Source organism: Panthera leo, chromosome D3 (genome assembly GCF_018350215.1).
Source record: "Panthera leo isolate Ple1 chromosome D3, P.leo_Ple1_pat1.1, whole genome shotgun sequence".
Classification (NCBI taxonomy): domain Eukaryota; kingdom Metazoa; phylum Chordata; class Mammalia; order Carnivora; family Felidae; genus Panthera; species Panthera leo.
In genome coordinates this window covers 22726373-22745683 of record NC_056690.1, presented here as the reverse complement: position 1 = coordinate 22745683, position 19311 = coordinate 22726373, and the positions used below count along the sequence as shown (strand labels likewise).

Here is a 19311-nt window from a genome sequence, read left to right as displayed (position 1 = left end):
CGTGAGTTGGGGAGGAGCAGAGAGAGAGAGGGAGACACACAATCCAAAGCAGGCTCCAGGCTGTAAGCTGTCAGCTCAGAGCCCAATGCGGGGCTTGAACTCAAGGAACTGTGAGGTCATGACCTGAGCTGAAGTCAGACGCTTAACCAACTGAGCCACTCAGGCGCTGCTGTTTTTTCTTCTGTTGTCTCTGTTTTGGTGTCTAAAAAATATCTTAAGAGAATTTTGCCAAATATAATGATACGAGCTTCCCTCTATGTTTTCTTCTGTGAGTTTTGTGGTTTTAACTTTTATGTTTAGATCTTCAATCCTCTTTTTTTAGCTTTTCTTTTTTTAAAAAAATTATTTATTATTTTTTGAGTAAACTGTACCTCCACTGTGGAATTTGAACTCACAAACTCGAGACCAAGAGTCACATACTTTACTGATTGAGCCAGCCAGGTGCCCCTCTTCACTCCATTTTGAGTAATTTTTGTATGTGGTGTAAGGATCCAGCTGCATTCTTCTGCATGCAGATATTCAGTTTTCTCAACACCATTTGTTGAAAGACTTTATTTTCCCCATTGAATGCTCTTGACGCCCTTGTTGAAAATCATTTGGTCATATAGGTGAAGATTGATTTCTAGGCTCTCCATTCTATTTCTTGGCTGATATGTCTGTCTTTATGCCAGTACATGTTTTGATTGCTGCAGTTTTGTAATAAGTTTTGAAATCTGAAGTATGAGGCCTCCAACTTTGTTTTTCTTTTTCAAGATTGTTTTGGCATTTTGGGAGCCTTTGAAATTCCATATGAATTTATGAGTGGATTTTCTATTTCCACACACACACACACAAATGTCATTAGGATTTTCACAGAGATTGTACAGAATCTGTAGATGTCTTTGGGTAGTATTGACATCTTAACAGTATTAAATCTTCCAATTTAGAAACATGGGATGTCTTTCCATGGTTTTGTCATTTTGTATCTTGATTGAGAAGGCCTTTCCAGTGCTAAAGTTATAAGCAAATTTTTCTATATTTTCTTCTAATAAGTTTATGGTTTTGCTTTTTCATCAGGCTTCTTAAACTAGCTGGAATTTTTTTTTTCTGATATGAGAACATTTTCCCATTGTGTTGGCATTACTTGAATTGTCTTTCCTTTCCTGCTAATTTGAATGCCACTTTTATCATAAATTAAAGCCCCATACATACATAGGTTTGTTTTTAGACTTCTTATTCAATATCACTGATCCATATGTCTACTTCTAAGTTGTTACCATTATGTCTTAATTACTCTTTGTATTATGTTTTGCTATCTGGAAGGGCAACTCCTTTCCTCCCATAGTTCTTTTCTTAAAGATTTTTCTGTACATTTTCTCTTCTAGGTGACTATTAGAATCAGTTTACTAAGTTCCAACAGACATACTATTGGAATTTTGATTGGGATTACACTAACTTGATAAAATAATCTTGGGAAAATTGCCATTTTTACATTTTGAAGAAATGTCTTTGCATTTTGAAGAAAAATTATTTTTAGTTTCTGTATTTCCATTATCACCATGGTCCCTAGGAAACTTTCTATTTACTTGGATTATATCCAGATTGCCACTGTAAAGAGGTTTGTCTTACAGAACTTTTTGTGAAAGTTGATGAAAATGTTCTTTATCTGTGACGTCTAATATGTGAACTTGAAGTGTGGCTAATACAACTGAGGAAGTGAATTTTAAATTTTATTTAATATTGATTGATTTAAACTTAATTTAAATGGTTACATTTGACTAATGGCTACTGTAACAGTGCGGCTTTAGGATGTATGAATAACTGTGTAATTGAACAGTTATTCTCTAACAGTAGAGGTAGGTAGCAAATCCCCAAATTATGTTTTTGTAATTGTGTTTTTCTGACAGCATAAATGTTTGTAAACAATTTGTCCTTTATGTGGGTCTGGGTTTAATTTCTTTGGGAATTCTTTTGCATTAATATTACGGTTTTATACTCTCTGCAGTGCAATGCCTTACTCAATGTCTTTCACACAGTAGGTATCAATAATTCTTTTGCTACCTACCTCTACCATTAGAGATTAACAGTTAGAGATTAATCTTGAAGGAATTATTCAAAATTTAACAGAAAATAAGTCATAGAAGATTTCCATTTTCTGAAATTCAGGAAATAGTGAAGAGGGAAAAGAATGAGGTATGTTTGGAGAATGTAACTGTATTAGTTTTAGAAGGCTGTAACAAATTACCACAAATTTGGTGGCTTAAAACATTAGAAATCTATTCTTTCACTAGAGGCCAGAAGTCCAAAATCAGTGTCATTGGGCTGACATCAAAGTGTAGGCAGATCCAAATTCCCTCTGGAGACTCTAGGGGAAATTCTGTTCTTTGCCTCTTCTAGCTTCTGGTGGCTGCTGGCATTCGTTGGCTTATGGCCACATCACTCCAGTCTCTGCTTAGGTGGTCATGTTGTCTTCTTTGTCTGTGTTCAAATTTCCCTCTGCTTCTCTCTTATAAGGATACATGTGATTAGGGGGCCTGGGTGGCTCAGTCGGTAGAGTGTCCAGCTTTTGCTCAGGTCATGATTTTGTGGCTTGTGAGTTCGAGCCCCACGTCAGGCTCTGTGCTGACAGCTCAGAGCCTAGAGCCTGCTTTGGATTCTGTGGCTCCCTCTCTCTCTGTCCCTCCCCCGCTCACACCCTGTCTCGCTCTTCTTCAAAAATAAGTACACATTAAAAAAATAAAAGCATAAAAAGGATACATGTGATTATATGCAGGGTCTACCCAGGTAATCCAGGATAACCTCTCCATCTCAAAATCATTAATCATACCTGCAAAGATCCCTGCCCCCCCACATTTTGCCATATAAGGTAACATTCATGGGTTCTAGGGATTAGGACATGGAATATCTTTTGGCAGCTCATTTTTCAGCCAACTACAACAATCCAGTTTGGCTGGAGTAGAGGATGCCTGTGGCAGTAGAAATGCTAACAGCTGTCAGTCACTGAATGACTTGTGCATATGCCTTGCTATATCAGATGCTCTATCTGTGCTATTCCATTTACTCATTACAAGAATTCTGTGTAGGCATTAGATGAGAGAAGAATGTAAGGTGACTATGTTTTCCACCTTTGATGACTGGGAAATGGTGATTAATAGAAATTGAAAAGTCATGAGGAAAAATTGGTTACAAAGGAAAAATAGTGAACTCAGCTTTGGCTGTGTTTAGTTTGAGGTCCTGTTAGGTTATGACCCAAAATAGAAGGATTTGAACCCTACATAGAAATCTCCTGCAATTTCCTACTTTCATTTTCCCCTTTGGGATGAAAACATAAATTATAAGGAGCACTAAATTTGAAATCAGGAGACCTGGGTTCAAGACTTCCACTTACTGTGTGAACTGAACAAGTCATTTTGCTTCTCTGAGCTCAGTTTCCACATCTGTAAAAGAAGAATAAAAACCCCTCCCTGCACTCATACAGTTATCATAAGGAATAAATGAGATCATATTTGTGATGCTTTTAGCACAATATATGGTCTATGGTAAGCATTCAAATGTTTGTAAAAAAAGCAAAAATTTAATATGTTAAACTTACATATTTTAATTTTAAGGTGATATAGCTTAAAACCGTCCAGAACCTAAGCAACAATTAACATTAGTTTTAAATGTCTATCATTGGCTGCCTTTCTCATTGTTCAGACTTTCACCACTTAAGTGTCTTAAGCACCACCCAAAATCAATTCCTTCTCTTTGTAAGTGGATAACCTAAATTCAACTTTGTAAAAATAATTATGGCCATCAAATATGGATAATTCAACTTCCTTCCCCTATATTAAAAAATGTACACATATCTATATCTACTTTTACTTCCTTCCTTCCAGACCTCAAGTAATATCCCATCTTTTTGTTTGTTTGTTTTAAGTAGGCTCCATGCCCAGCATGTAGCCCAATGTGGGGCTTGAACTCATGACCCTGAGATCAAGACCCTGAGATCAAGATCTGAGCTGAGATCAAATGTCTGATGCTTAACCAACTGAGCTACCCAGACAACTCAAGTAATATCCCATCTTTTGTCCATAGTGAATACATCTTTCTGTATGTGCTCTTGATGCAGTTTCCTCCATCCTGAGCTCCAGATCACATCATCAATGGCCTGGTGAACATCTTCATTTGGATGTCTCACTTCCAATTTCAGAATCTTGAAAACAGAGTCAATTATTTCTCCATCCATCCTCCCCACCATGCTCCCACCACTTACCCCCTGAGCTTCCTCTGTTTCCTATCTTGGTCAATGCCATTACCAGAAACTTACGTAATTTTTGTCATTTTTTACTCCTTTATTTGCCTTCCCTGTGTTTGTTTCAGTGAATGATTAAGTCATATTAAGGTTTGGGTTCAGGCATTTGTTCTCTCTCCTCAGCCCTCTGCCTTATTAGTCCTCTCCTCTCTAACTTCCTTGTTGCTCTTGTTTTTGCCCAGGTCGGTTCTCTTCTGAAGTAGCCTCATTGCTCCTTGTCTTATTCCTCTCCAGTCTACCATTCACACTACTGCCACAGGAATCTTTCTAAAACAAATCTGCTTTCAGAAACTTTTGATGGCAGTCCATTACAGTACAAAGTCCAAACTTCAGAGAAGGATGTTGTCTGACCCAGCCCACCACACTATCCCCTTTATATTAGTTGCACTGAACTATCCCAGTTCTCCAAAATATTCTGCTTTATACACCTGGACTTGGGCTCCTTTTGTCTAGAAGAGTCTCCCTGCAAACTCAATTTCTAATGCCATTTGCCTGGTGAATTTCTCTTCATCTTGCACTATTTAGTGCAAGCTCTGCATCCTTTTTGAAGCCTTGCCAAGCTTCCTCAGGAAGAGCTAATAAGATCTTTTTGGAACATCTGCTGTACCCTATACATGACTATCATTTCATCTGTAGCCAGTTTGTTTCCCCCTACCAGACCTACACACATGTACTATGTCTTGAGCAGCTTTGTACTGTTAGTGCTTAGCACATTATATCTGGCACAGAGAAGGTACCCCAAAATGTTTATTGAATAACTGAATTAATCCTAGAGCTCTTAAAGCCATATGATGCTTTAGAAAATATGGAGAAAGGGAGAACTGATATAATAACTTTTGGATATTAATGGAAATATGTGGTTATGACTCTACGGATAATACATATTTACCTCCTAAATAAAGACATCTGTGGCCCAGAACCCTGGTCATATATTTCAGGAAATCAAGAAAGTAAATGAATTCACAAATTCTAGTAAAACATGAGACACTTCCCAACATACAAGAGAGCTCACAGCTCTGCTGGAGTTGGAGGTATATGTTCTCTTTAAGCATTCAGTTTCTTACTGCTCATTCATCAATGTTAACTTGACCTACATTTGAGCTAATAGCATTTATTTTATACTTGTTGTTGATTTACCTTTAATTGTGAAAAAAAAAAGGATAAATGTTAAGAGAGAGGAACCAAAACTAACATCACTGCTATAACTTACTTATAGAGGCACACACCATCTCTGAACCATAAAATTTCTTGATCTGGGAACTTCCAAATCCAAAGATTCCATGCTTAACACTTGATTATAAATCTATACTGGTAAGGACTGGTTTTCTAAAGAGAAAACATTTTGTGAGATCTGACCTGACAAATAATTTTGAAGTAAGCAAAATTCACTGCACTCTCATCTCACCCCAGGCACATAAAGTACTCATGATATTTCCTGGTTTCCTGGGGCTGCCCCCTCCCCCCTTGGCTCCCCACGCAGATCCAGCTCCTAATGCAAAGTAAGTACTGTACCCTGAACTGCTCTTTCTATATTGAAACTTATGTCTGCTTTCCAAGGCCTGTGAGGCCCTGCTTTCAGCAGGCTGCCACTTGGAGACCATTTGATGAGTTAATTTACACTAACATCATATTGAGTAATAATCCCAGGAGTATTTATATTTTTAACAGGAGTGTATTGGATACATAGCATTTAACCCTAAGAGCCAATAAAGGGACATTTCTCACTTTCCCATATACCTTCCATGTGTTTTCATGATTCAATGTCTTTAAATGTACTGAACCTTCTGCCTAGAATGACTTTCTTACCTCACCTCCTCACTGTCTCCAGTCTGGTGAACTCCTACTCATTATTTAAGACTCCACTCAATGTCCCTCTTTTGCTAAGAAGACTTTTCTAAATTTCCCAGGGTGAGTTGGTTACTCCCTCTTGACTTTTATAAAATTTTGTGTATTTGCCGTCTCAATTTTTTTTTTACTTTTTATATACTCTTCAACTGACTTCAAGGTGACTTCTGTCCCCACAAATCCGATGCACCTAGTAATTTCCATGTGGCTAAATTAATTATATATATTTCTGTCTTCATCTTTCTTGACCTCCCAGCAACTGACACTACTTACCACCACCATTGTCTCTTTTATTTTCTCCAGTCTTTCTTAGAACTCTCTTCCCTTGGCTTTCTTTACATGACAGCCTGCTAGTCTTTTATCTCTCTCTTTCTCAATCTCCTTTCTTGGCTTATCTTCCACCTAATCTCTAAATGTTGGAGTTCCTTAAGGCTATGTCCTGGCCCCTTTCCCTTCTCACGCTCAGATCTCTCAATAAACAAACTCTTCCACACCCATGTCATTAATTAGCCTCCATGTGCTGATGACTCTCAAGTTTTCATCCTTATCCTAGACCTCTCTCCTGAGCTCCAGACTTCCATATACCACTGCCTATTCAATGTGTCGACTTGGGGGTTTCACATGTTCTCCAAACTCAGCAAGTTCAAAACTGCCATTGTTCTCTACCTGAAAAAACAGTACCTTCATCCATAAAGTTAGTTAAACCAGAAACTGGGAGTCACTATTGACCTACCTACCTGTTCCTTACTGTCATATCCACTTGGGCATCCTTCTGACTCTATCTTCTAAATATTTCTCTCACTGTTGACTTCTCTTCATCTGGACTGTCACCCAAGTTATCCCCTTACTACTACCACAGTATGATTCATCACCCTGCATCCACTTGATGCCTCAAGTACCTTTCTACACTGCAGGCAGAGTACACTTTGAAGATTCATTCACTTATTTATTCATCGAGAGATATATATTGAGCCCCTACTATGTACAAGTTGTGACCAAGACAGACAGGCATGTCCCTGATCTCCTGGAACTCTATTGAGAGCATATGATTAGGGGACCTAACTTAATTGGAATTAAGGTAGGGAATGTTTCTTTGAGGAAATAATTTTTCATCTGAGATCTAAAGAATGAATATGAACTAACTAGACAAAGAAGTAGAGGGGAAAAAACATTTTAGGCAGGAAGAACATCATATGCAAAGGTCTAGAATCAGGAAGAAGTACGCTTTGAGAAAACTGAGGGCAGAGAGTGAGAGGTCAAGTGGGGAGGTGAGGTTGGTACTGCTGGGCAGAGCCAGGTCCTGGGGGGTAGTGATTATAACTGAGAGATATTCGGGGGTGCCCCCTCAAATGGCCTGCCACAGTGGATGAGTGTGTGAGTTGCAGGTGTGAGCATTCTGAGGAGAGAGGGGATAGCTTTCATCAGGGTCTTATAGCCAGCCTGTGACCCCTCTCCCTCCCTAGAAATGTAAAGAATCACTGGTGGTGTGTGGAAAAAAGCCAAGATATTAACTTTGGTCTATTTCCTAAAAACAGTGAGATGTCCTTGGAAAATAGGAAGCCAAAAAGTAACACAGCTAGATTGTAAAATCCATAGGGCAGGGATTTTTATCTCTTTTGTTCACTGATGTGTCCCAAGCACCTAGAACAGTACCATGCACAGAGCTGGAACTCAATAAATAATTGCTGAATTAATTAATGGATGTCTATTGTGGCTACTGAATGGATTTTTATTATATTGTATTGCATTATATTATAATCGTGCACTTAATGCCTCTTTCTTATAAGACCTGATCCTTGAAAACGTCTGTGTCTTCATCTTTTTATTGCTAGAGATTTTGTCCTAGTGCCCAGCATAGGGCTTGTCTTACATTCATCTTAAAAATGCATTCATTCTTTCAGCCAGTAATTTAAGAGCACCTACCAGATATCAGGAACTGGTAATACAAAGATAACTAAGATACTGTCACTAACCTCAAGGAGTTTATCCTCTGGATGAGCATACTGATACATAGGCCTGATAATACTATGTAGTAAATGCCACAAAAGGGGTAAGAACAGAATGCAACCATAGAGATATCTCAGAAGGCCAGTAGGCAGAAGAAACTCCAGGGATGACCCTGGGCCTGATGATGAAGGGAGAAGCAGGGCATGGGAGTGGGCATTAAAGGCAAAATCCAGAGCGAAGTGAGTAGGGCCCTTTTGGGGAACTGCAAGTAGCTCTCAGTAAGTCTGGACAAGATGAAGCTGCGGAGGTAGGCAAGGGCCACACAGAGTCTGGACTTTATCCTGAGGACAATGAGAAGTCATTAGTGGATGGATGAGAGCGACTGACATGGTCAGATTTCATATAAGACAAATTAGGCTCCAGAGTGGAGAATGGATTGGAGAAGCAGTAGTAGTGGGAGTTCAAGACTTAGTACTTGGGAAAGATGATGTTGGCCTGGGCTAAAGTAGAGGCACTGGCAGTAGAGAAAAATGGATGGATTTGAGAGCTGTTAAGGAGGTAGGATCAATAGGAATTAGCGGTTAGTTAGATGGTAGTGTGAGAATGATGGAGTATTCATGGATGAGTCTTGGGTTTTCAATGGGACACCCCTAGGGGAATCACAGAGAGTGGGAACAAAGATTTGGAGTTGGCTTTGAGAGGCAGATGATGAATTCCAATTTGGACACATTGCATTTGAGTTTTCTTTGGAACATCCATGTGGAGACTATTAGTAGGCAGTTGATTACACACACGGATCTGGAGTTCAAAAGGAAGATCTAGGCTGAATATATAAATGTGGAGGTCTTTGCTTATAATTGGTGACTGATTCCCAGGAGACATATGCAGAATGTGAAGAATAAGGAGAAAAGATGGCCAAATACAGAACTCTGGGAGAACATTCAAGTAACAAACATTTGTTTTTCAGTAAATGAATAAAGGAATAAATGATAAATTGAATCATTTAGAAGAAAGGACCCTTTCCAGTGCTGTTCAAATACTGTCACCAAGTCAGCTAGCTATCCTATCTGTGCTTAAGGCAAAACCTGTTCTCTGGCTTCTCAAATGGAGAACATGTTACCAAGCCAAAAATGGAAAGTAGGGAAATATCCTATAGCACAAAGCATATCTTCAGGGCTTTTTTCAGACATATATGTAGATACTCTACTCCTGAGGCCCTATTGGTAAGTGTATCATAGTAGCCTCTTGTTAGTCTGTATAAAAGAAACACTTTAAAAGCTAACTGTTTAGGGGCGCCTGGGTGGCTCAGTCGGTTAAGCGTCCGACTTCGACTCAGGTCACGATCTCGTGGTCTGTGAGTTCGAGCCCTGGGCTCTGGGCTGATGGCTTGGAGCCTGGAGCCTGCTTCCGATTCTGTGTCTCCCTCTCTCTCTGCCCCTCCCCCGTTCATGCTCTGTCTCTCTCTGTCTCAAAAATAAATAAACGTTAAAAAAATTTTTAAAGCTAACTGTTTAAATATAATATGATGTGCATTAGACATCATTTGATGATCATCCATTGTTGCTCAGATCACCCAGATAATCTGTCTGGGCTGCCTGATCACTGGCTCTTTGCTTGCCTGGTTGGCTTTGGCATCATATATGCAAACTCAGCCAGTTGAAATACACTCAGAAAAATGTATGAATAAATTGTTGGTTTATATACAGTTCATATAGATTATTCATCTATGTTAGAAAGTGTCCCCTGACTGATCACATACTTGCTTTTGAATGCACTAGTTTTCCATAAACCCATTGAGAGTTCCCAGGCCTCACTGGTTGCCTTGAAATTGTATACATTATTAAAGATGTTTTGATTAACTCACTGCAATAAACATACAGTTCTGAAACTTGTAATAAAACTGGTTTACTTTTGAGTAAAGAAGAAAAAGAAAACAATACTATTAAACCATCAGGCCAACTTGTCATTTGAGGATTTGTATATCCATCTTCCTTTCTTCTCAGTATACCCAGACTTGATAGAAGTGAGGAAATTTTCATTGGAATGGAAAGCATACCCAAGCAACATTTCTAGAAAAGCTGAATTTTACTGAGTGCTTTTTTTTTTTTTTTTTTTTTTTTTTTTACAGCCACACTGTAACAAATTCATCTCCTGGATAAAGAAATTGGTTGTTGTGCTTTATGTTGCTATTTCTTTCCCTTTAGTGCAGACCATTTCATGCTTTTACATATCTAAACAAACCAGTTATTTGATGAGCTGCTCATTTTATTTTTTCAGAATTTTACAATCGATGTCTTAGTTTAAGCCAAAGAGAATTTGTGGTTTCTGAGATCAGAAATTCAAATGCTTTCTAAAACTAAAGAAAAACAGTGATTAAAGTAGCCATTTGTAGACCCAATCTTTGGTTCTAAATGGTACCTAAGTGCTTTCTTGACACTCCTACTATTTTATAGTAGTAACATATCAATAATAACAAAAACTTACATCTATAACAGAAAACAGGATGGTGTTAGAAACCTCTATTAGATATTCTGACAAATCTTGCTTAAAAATATGTTTTATTCCATTTTCCTACCAAAGAAAGAAGAGAGGATATTGAAAAACCTTTCCTCCCATCTAGTGGCTGGAAAATATAAAAACTCTGTGTTTCTTGGAATTACAGGCATTAGGGATTGTTTGCAAGATTATAACACATCCAGTTGTTCTCTCAGTTAAGCAAAAATAAGCTTTAAAATCTTTACTAAATCCGAGCCCAATGGGAAAATATATATCCATGATGATTCACTAATTAACTTCCCTCTAATCAATAATATACACTTCTCTTCCAGCAGAAAGAAGGGTCATGTCCTCCCCAATTGATTAATCTGAACATATGATAGGAAAGATAAGGCTGTATGTTGCTGCTAACTGAAATTGGGACTTCAATTATATTTGCTTCTAAAGTAATCAGTGCCCTAGATCTCTCCTGACCCTTAATTGCTCCTTGTTGGCCCCACACCTTGACAACTCTTCCCTTAAGAGTTGGATGTGCTGAATTCACTGAAGGGAGCCAAGAAACTGTCCCTGAAACTGGCTGCCTCCAGGGGACCTCAGCTCCTGAAACTTGGAATACCAGACTCTGATACTGGCAGCAGGGCCTCTGTGCAGGGCCAAACCAGTCCACAGGAAAGCAGGTTTGGATCCGTTATGCAGCTAGAGGGATTAATGCTTGGTCTACCTGTCTTGTATATGCCTTGTGCAGACGTCAAAATCTCTGCTGAATTGTGCCTCTCTGGTGATTCTCACAGATTCAAAGAATGAATTTTGTGTACAGTCAGCAAAGTTCTCAGAGCTCCAGGAAGAAGAGGAAGGTCAGCGAACCAGTGAAAGTCTTCATCCCTGACAGAAAATGAAAGTTAGATACCTTCACTGCATTTATTCTAAAATAATTTTATTTTACAACAAACATGCATGAAGTGTCTTAATAGGAAAGTAAGTTCCTGTCACCAAAATCTTTTACTAAATTTGTTGCTCAACTTTTTTAATCAATTTACTAAGTGCTAACTTACTGAGTAGAGCATGGGTTCACTTTGCCACAAGAAAACAAAGTTATTGGGGCTGCCTTGGGATAGCATTACTTTAAGGCTGAGTTAGAGACAAGACAGCCTTTATATTTGTAAAAGAACCACAGCAGCTATTTTGAAAAGACATAAGCTGTTGTTCTCAAAGGAAGGAGGGTTTTCTTTGCATAACTAAACTCCCCAGGTATTTAGACTACTGTGAAATGTTGTAACTTGTTGTAACCTGTGTACTGGAACCCTCTATAGCTTTATTAGAATTCCCACAGACTTGCATGGATGTATGTGGTGGTGCTTATGCAGGTGTGATTTTTATGTTAACTTCAATCACGAGATTGATCAGCCAAGTGTTGGACCAAAGTGTACTCTCCCTGTAAAGTTCCTCAAATCTGGCCCGATGCCCTGCTCTGTTGGCCAACCTGAGACAGGCAATAGGTTGCAATGCAGAAGACTGGCTCCCTTCTTAAGGCCCACGTTGAATGCTTCCCAACAAATACTTCAGTTTATCAGTCTATAACCTGCAGACTGTTCATTCCCTCATTCTGAGGGAATTTTGACAGACTTAATGATTAGTATTAGATGAATAATAAGTGACTGAAAGTGTTTTTATTATTTAGTAACATGCAATTTAATAACTTAATTTAAATGGATAGGACTTCAATAAGCTAAATGTTGAATATGTGTGCTTTCCAGTTAAATAAAACCAAAATGCACAGTATTTTTTTTACTTCTCTGTTTTTCTTAGTTTGATGTTTCTTCAAATGTAGTAAGGACATCTGCACCTGGAGCGCTTGTTAAAATACGGAATTACCAGGCCTGTTTCATTTCTACTAAATCAAAATCTTGGAGGGTGGGGCCCTGCAGAGAACTCCCAGGATTCTATTGCACACGTAAGAACCCTGGACCTCTGACCCAGACTAAGAGGAGAATCTCTGGGGCCAGACATGTACTTTAGCCAGCAGAAGGCTGCGGGTTATCATAACAGAGAGGAAAATCTGAGAAAGCCTGTCTGTCCAGCACTACCCTTTGCCAGACTCTCATCCAAGGCCTGCCAGGGAGGAGCATTTTCCCCTCTCCCAGCATGATAAGTATACTCACTAGGCTTACTCTGCCACTGCAGGGAGGAGGGAAAGGTATTGGGTTTATTATATCCTTCATAGGATTGTAGCCTGAGTCACCACAATTTCTTTTAAGAGAATCATATAAAGAGATTAGCTGTCTAGTAGAGGGATTAAGTTTATTTTGTGTCCCTCCAGAGGGTAGATATAAGACCAAATTGGTGAAAACTATGGGAGGTCAATCTTGCTCAGTTTAAGGAGGAACTTTTAACTTTACAGGTTGCCAAAATTTTGAAATGGGCTGCCTTCTGAGGTAGTGAGCATACCTCCATTGTAAGTGAACGCAAGGGAGCTTTACAATGACCCTAGGAGTCCTTGACTCAAAACAAATTAGTTATATGGAGTATTTAGTCAATCTGGATTTCAGGAGAAACCATTTTGTCTAAAAGGGGAATTTGGCTCTCGATCTGTATTTACGATTTTCATTATTTGGCCTAAGATCAAAGTCTAGAATCTGAATCTGTCTAGAAAATTTCTATAGTGATTTTATTGTCTCTGTTAACAACCCTCCTTCCCCAAAGGAATGGTCTTTTATTGAGGCCACTAGGTGGAATGTGTATGCCCAATGTGTGTGTGTATATGTGCATGTGCACATGTGTGTTTGGCAGCAGAGAGAAGCTTCCGGGCCTATGCCCTTGGCTGAGCACAGGCACACAGGGAAGGAGATCTATTATAAGAGGATCTGAGGTATGACTGGCTGGCTCAGTCGGAAGAGCATGCAACTCTTGATCTCAGCGTTGTGAGTACGAGCCTCATGCTGGGTATAGAGGTTACTTAAAAATAAAATCTTAAAGAAAAAAAAAAAAAGGATCCTAGAACCATGAAAATGTGAACTAGCTGATTATACACACCAGACTTCATATGTGCAACCAGCTGTCAAGATTGGAGGGTTTCAATTGTATTTACTGAATGATTTATTGGTAGGGGGAAAAAAAATCTTCTTTTCTCTAGTCTATTCATTTCTGGCCTTAATAGTAATGGAATGGGTGAACAAGTTCATCAAGGAGCTAGAACTTCAGTGAAAAGAATGAAAACTTAGACCCCAAGCTGGAGAGTCTGAGGTGTACACTCTAGCCATTCCCTCCCCCTGCCTGTGTTTGGTTCATCAGTGCACTTACAAAGACTAGATGACGACAGCTTGGAAACTGGGACATTGTTAAATTAAAAATGATGCAGGGGAAATTTGACATCGGCCGTTTGGGGTTTTTCTGTCTTTACAGAAAATTGGTTTAGCTGGAAAGTGATGGGGTTAGACCCATGATTGCCGCTAGCCTTTGAAGCCAAGCACCGAAACCACACCTTCATTTCCCCTCTTGCAGGTCCCTCTGGTGTCTGGTTCTTTCATTCTCCAGCTCACTTCTGCCAGGAAGAGGCTGGAAATGTTCATCAGTGTCAAAGTTGCATTCACACAAGTTCAAAGTTGTGTATGGTTTTAAAATGACACTATTAGAGCCAATTTCAATGTATCTTAGCATTTGTTAATTTGTGGTTGCAAATCCAATCGTATTGGATCTTTGGAGATTTCCACAGATTCTTAAAGTCCAAATAATTCTCAGTTATAATCATCATCATTCAGAAGGAATATCCAGATGATAAAATGAGGTTTAACAAACTGCTTGTAAGAGTTAAGACAAGGTTCTCCACACTGAATGAACCTAGATTCTATACAAATGAGAAAATGCCTTTGTTTATCCCAAATGTATCCTCTTTAGAAAGAATTGGTTTGTATTTTTTTAAAGGCAATATTTTAACTGTGATTGTATGTTGTGTAATGAGGCCCTGGCTGAGACTTGCTATGCAGTTTTCAGTTTCTGCAGAGGATGAGGGCACCCTTTAGGGCCTTAATTAACGGACTCTTTGGTTATGCAATGGTAAAGCCAAGATCCTATCCAGAAACAGAGAGGCTTGAGATACTGATCTGTTCGTGTAACTTCCCCTTGGGTGCACTACAATTTTGCAAATAAGGTTTTACCTTGTGGAAGTGTCACAGTTGTTGAGTCTGACTTTTGTAGGAGGTGGTGGGCTCACAAAGTCTATTGGCTGACTGTGTGGGAGGTGGTGGGTAAACCTATAGTGATTTTAGGTTGATCCCTGCAACCTGGCTGGAAACTGCATGTGAGACTTGCTCCATAGGGCATCCTCGGGAAAGCCTCATTAAACATTTCAGTCTGGTCTTAATTGTGTCATGAGGTTCAGCAGTACAGGGGTTTCATCATGACAGAAGTGGAGAGGCAGGCTCACTGAGATAGTCAAAAACATCCAAGACAGACCGATGGAGCATGGAACACTCCTCGAGGACTCAAATACTTAGGACAGAAACCTGGTGTAAGAGTGGACTTTTGGGGGTCATTATTTGGATATTGCGGAACTCCTTAAGACTGTGGAAGTCTCAGGCATCTGCGTTCCATTTGGATAATTACTAATCAGCTTTGGGGTAAGCTGGCAAAGTTAGGTTTTCATCATCCTTTCATCAAAGTAGTTAAGGAAAAGTTTAGGCTGCTGACTTCAAAACTGGACTGCCTTTTTCTAAACAAGTTATTTCCCCTTCCAGCCCTCATATTACTCAATCTGTAACATGTGGATAATAATGGCACCTACCTGGTGACCCTGTTGTGAGGATTAAAGCAAGGTGATGAAAGCTAACTGCCCTAAGCATGCATAAAGCCAGTGCTCAACAGGTGTTCATCAGTTTTGCTGTTTTTTAACTCTTGGCATGTCTCCTTCCTTAGTCTTGGGAGCCCACGATCACTGTGATGCTTTTTGCCCACCTGGAGATCCTGTATCAACACCCACTCCAAACCCGTGCTAGCAGTCGAACCATGCTCCCAGTTGCCTCTCTTCTCAACACCCTCCCTGCTCCTTTCCCCAGATGGAGACTCCTTTTCTCTCAAGACAGTTCAGTGGCAGGGAGGCATCAGATTAGGTTTAATATGCTACTGTCCCACGTTTGCATTTTCAAACAGAAGCTTGTTAATAAGAAAAATGAATCTCACCTAGGGAATGTGATCTGAGAACAGATTGAATAAACAGGGAAGAATAAAATCTAAGGAGAACTTTGTAGCTGTCTTCAAATATATATGCGGATGTCATGACATGCAGGGAACCACAGACAAAATCTGTATTGTTCCAAAGAGCAGACCACAGACCCAGTGGGAAGCAGTTGCAGGGAGGCAGATTTGGGCCCAGTATATTGAAGAATTTCTACCCCATGCTCTAGCAAAATGCCTGGTACAAAAGGCAATCAACATTTTACAGTTTTTATTAACAACTAGAGCTGTCAGCTGGTGACTGCTTCTGGACGTAATGAGTTCCTCATCATGAGAGGTGTTCAAGCTAAGTTGTCCAGGATGTTGTTCCTTTGGATAAAAATTGAATCCAATGCATACTGAGGCCTCTGCTAGCTGTAAAATTCTATGACACTTTTATTAATGATAGAATTTCAACAGATATTTTGGGGCAAAGGGAGATTTTATAAATCCATTTCCCAAAAAGCAGCAAAGAGGTTAAAACTAGGGGGTTCTGGAGTTAGGCATCACCTGGGTTCAAACCCTGGTCATCCTACTTACTAGTTGTGTGACTCTGGTCAGGTCATTTGTTCTCTCTGTACTTCAATTTACTCATCTGTGAAATGGGGGCAATAATAGTGTCTTCCTTACAAAGTTATTATGAGACCTAAGTGAGTTAATACAGGTTAAGTACTCAGAAGAATGTTTGGCACACAGAAAATTAATGCTCAGTACATGTTAGTTATGAGGTATTATCTGATATCCTTGCTACTCTATACCTTTTTGTGTCTTTTCAGTATATGGAAGGAGATCCTTTGTAGCATAATTGACCCTGACCTTGTTTTTTCCCAAATCATATGCCAGCCATGACCACTGTAATTAACCAGTGCACATTCTATCTCCTATAAGCAAGCTTTAAAACTAACCAAGCAGACAGGGCTTGTGACGCACTGTTTATGAAGGATCCTGCTGATGAAACACAATCATGGCTATGGACACGTTAACTCTGCTATATGCCTGGTAAGTGGTAGGTGCCCAGTAAATATTTGTTGAATGAATAGATGAACTTGGCAGGGTTCTTATTATTTCCTACATTTTATTTATTTATTTCTGATTAGGTAATACATCCACATGATGTAAAATTCAAAAGGAACAAAAGACTATATAATGAAAAACATCTCTTCCACCCTGTCCCCAGCCACCCAGTTCCCTTCCTCTTAGGGTAACTAATGTAACCACTTTCTCGTATATCCTTCCAGACCTATTTTAGGCACAAATAAGTAAACATACTAGCATATGCACATTCATTTCTTTCCCTCTTTATTAAACAAATGGCAATATACACTGTTCTAGGCCTGTTTACTGAAGGGGTCCCAGAGGGGGTGAGCATGGGCACATTAAGGAGGAATTAGAGAAGAGCTCAGAGACAGAAAATCAACCAGGAGACTTTTGCATTAACCCAGAAGCAAAGTGATTAGGGCCTGGACTAGTACATTAAGGAGGGTTTGTCAGGGAAAGAAGTATTTGAGTGGGGTTTTTTTTTTTTTTTAAACCTTACCCCAGGGTAACCACCACCACAATCAAGATCTAGAGCATTTTTTGTCCCTTCTAGACATTCTCTCATGTCCCTTTGTAGCCAGTGCCCCTCCCAGGGCCCACACACCCACTCCTCTGCTTTGTCAGAGTTTTTCAGCTTCTGTGTTTCAGGCCTACATGGCAGGCGGTGTGGTGAGACCTCCACTCAGCAGAGCTAATCACCATATTAGTCAACATCAGTGGCGCTAACACTGGGCCAGGCACTCTACTTAAGCACCTACATGTGCCCATCCATTTAATCCTCCCCAAATCAAATGTGGTAGGTGCTGCTGTTATCTCCATTTCAGAGGAGATATCTAAGATACAGAGAAGTTAAACCACTTGCCCCAGGTCGCACAGCTAGCAGAAGCAGGATTTTGAACCCAAAGTCATCTTGCTTCCAGAGACCATATGTGAAAATAATCAAGAAAATACTCAAACTCCAACAGAAGGACTTCATTACTATTTAACAAGATCAAAGGAGGGAAAAAAAATCCTTAGTAGGTTAATATAAAATGGATTTGTCAGGGCACCTGGGTGGCTCAGCCCATTAAGTGTCAGACTTCAGCTCAGGTCATGATCTTGGGGTTCGTGAGTTGGAATCTCGCATCAGGCTCTGTGCTGACACCTCAGAGCCTACAGCTTGCTTCAGTTTCTGTGTCTCCCTCTCTCTCTGCTCCTCCCCTGCTTGCATTCTCTCTCTCTCAAAAATAAGTTATTATTATTATGTATAATTAATAAACATTAAAAAATAATAACATAAAAAATAATAAAATAAAACGGATTTGTCTAGCAGCCTTCAAGTATGCTTTAAATAGCTAGTAGCCTTTCTTGATAGGCATAGTCTATCAGTGAGCAGAGTTTCATTCCCCTGCCTTCAGTGTGCACACCAGCCATGCTGCTTTCTTCTAAGAAATTATAACCTTTAGAACTACCTCTTTATGTTAAAGAACTGGTGTGGTCAGGGCATTACTGAGAATGACAACTATCTCTGCCTATCTGTGGGTCCCAGAATATGCATGTCATTCTGAAACCACAAGGAATTGTGGTGAAGTCCCCTGGCCACATCTCTCAACAAAGATTTATCTGTTTCACTGTTGCCTCCAAAGAGCTTTTCTTCTGGACTAAGATGTTAATTCCTAGTGATGTCTACTAATGGGCCTTCCCTAAGGAGGAGCCTATTAAAGGAATTAATTATACTGCAGGTTCAGAAACTTGCCAGCATAATGAAATGGCTCCCCAGCTGTAATAGTGTGAGAAAGAAGCCACTGAACTAAATCGTAATGCAGACAGGTTCCTATAAAGTGAGAGGCAAGTTTGCTAAGATAACTATAGACCCTAGGAGAAACAGGATAGTGGAAATCTTAATAATGAAGCCAATTTCCACTCACTGATTGGGTTTTATTAAATATAGATCATATTTTTCCAAACATTTCCAAATGTTTATTACCACTTCGATCTCTTATTTGAGACCTATGTTTACCACTTATTAACATTGCCAATTAACCTTACAATGCAACGTTAATGTGTTTATTTTAATAAGAAAATACTTATCAGGGTGCTGGTTGGCTCAATCAGTTGAGCGTCGGACTTTGGCTCAGGGCATGATCTCACGGTTTGTGAGTTCGAGCCCCCGTTGGGCTCTGCGCTGACAGGTCAGAGTCTGGAGCCTGCTTTGGATTCTGTGTCTTCCTCTCTTTCTCTGCCCCTCCCCCACTTGCTTTCTGTGTCTCTCTCTCAAAAATAAATATAAAAAATAATAAGAAGAAGAAGAAGAAAATAATTATCTCCAGTCAACACAGAATAAAAGAGAATGGGCTTAGGATGCAGTCAGTGTGATTTGAATCTGAGAGAAGGTGGTAGAATTATCTTTTCTGGAAGTCTAGGTTGGTTTCAGTGCAGTATGCCTAAAGTTTGGGGAGTAGCTCAGATGACTTTCTGGTCTTTTATTCCTCTGTGTGGTCCATCTTGCACTGTCCAAATCTCCAGAA

The 19311-nt window shown here is 39.6% G+C and overlaps 1 protein-coding gene across 1 annotated transcript in view; it reads left to right on the top strand.

Moving 5' to 3' along the window:
• HORMAD2 (HORMA domain containing 2) overlaps positions 1–12340 on the top strand; it is a 93589-nt gene extending 81249 nt beyond the window's left edge. The window contains exon 11 of the mRNA XM_042909822.1: positions 11353–12340. Within this exon, the coding sequence (XP_042765756.1) occupies positions 11353–11457 (105 nt within the window). The 3' untranslated portion in view covers positions 11458–12340. The remainder of the gene's footprint in view (positions 1–11352) is intronic.
• The last annotated feature ends 6971 nt before the right edge of the window (positions 12341–19311 follow it).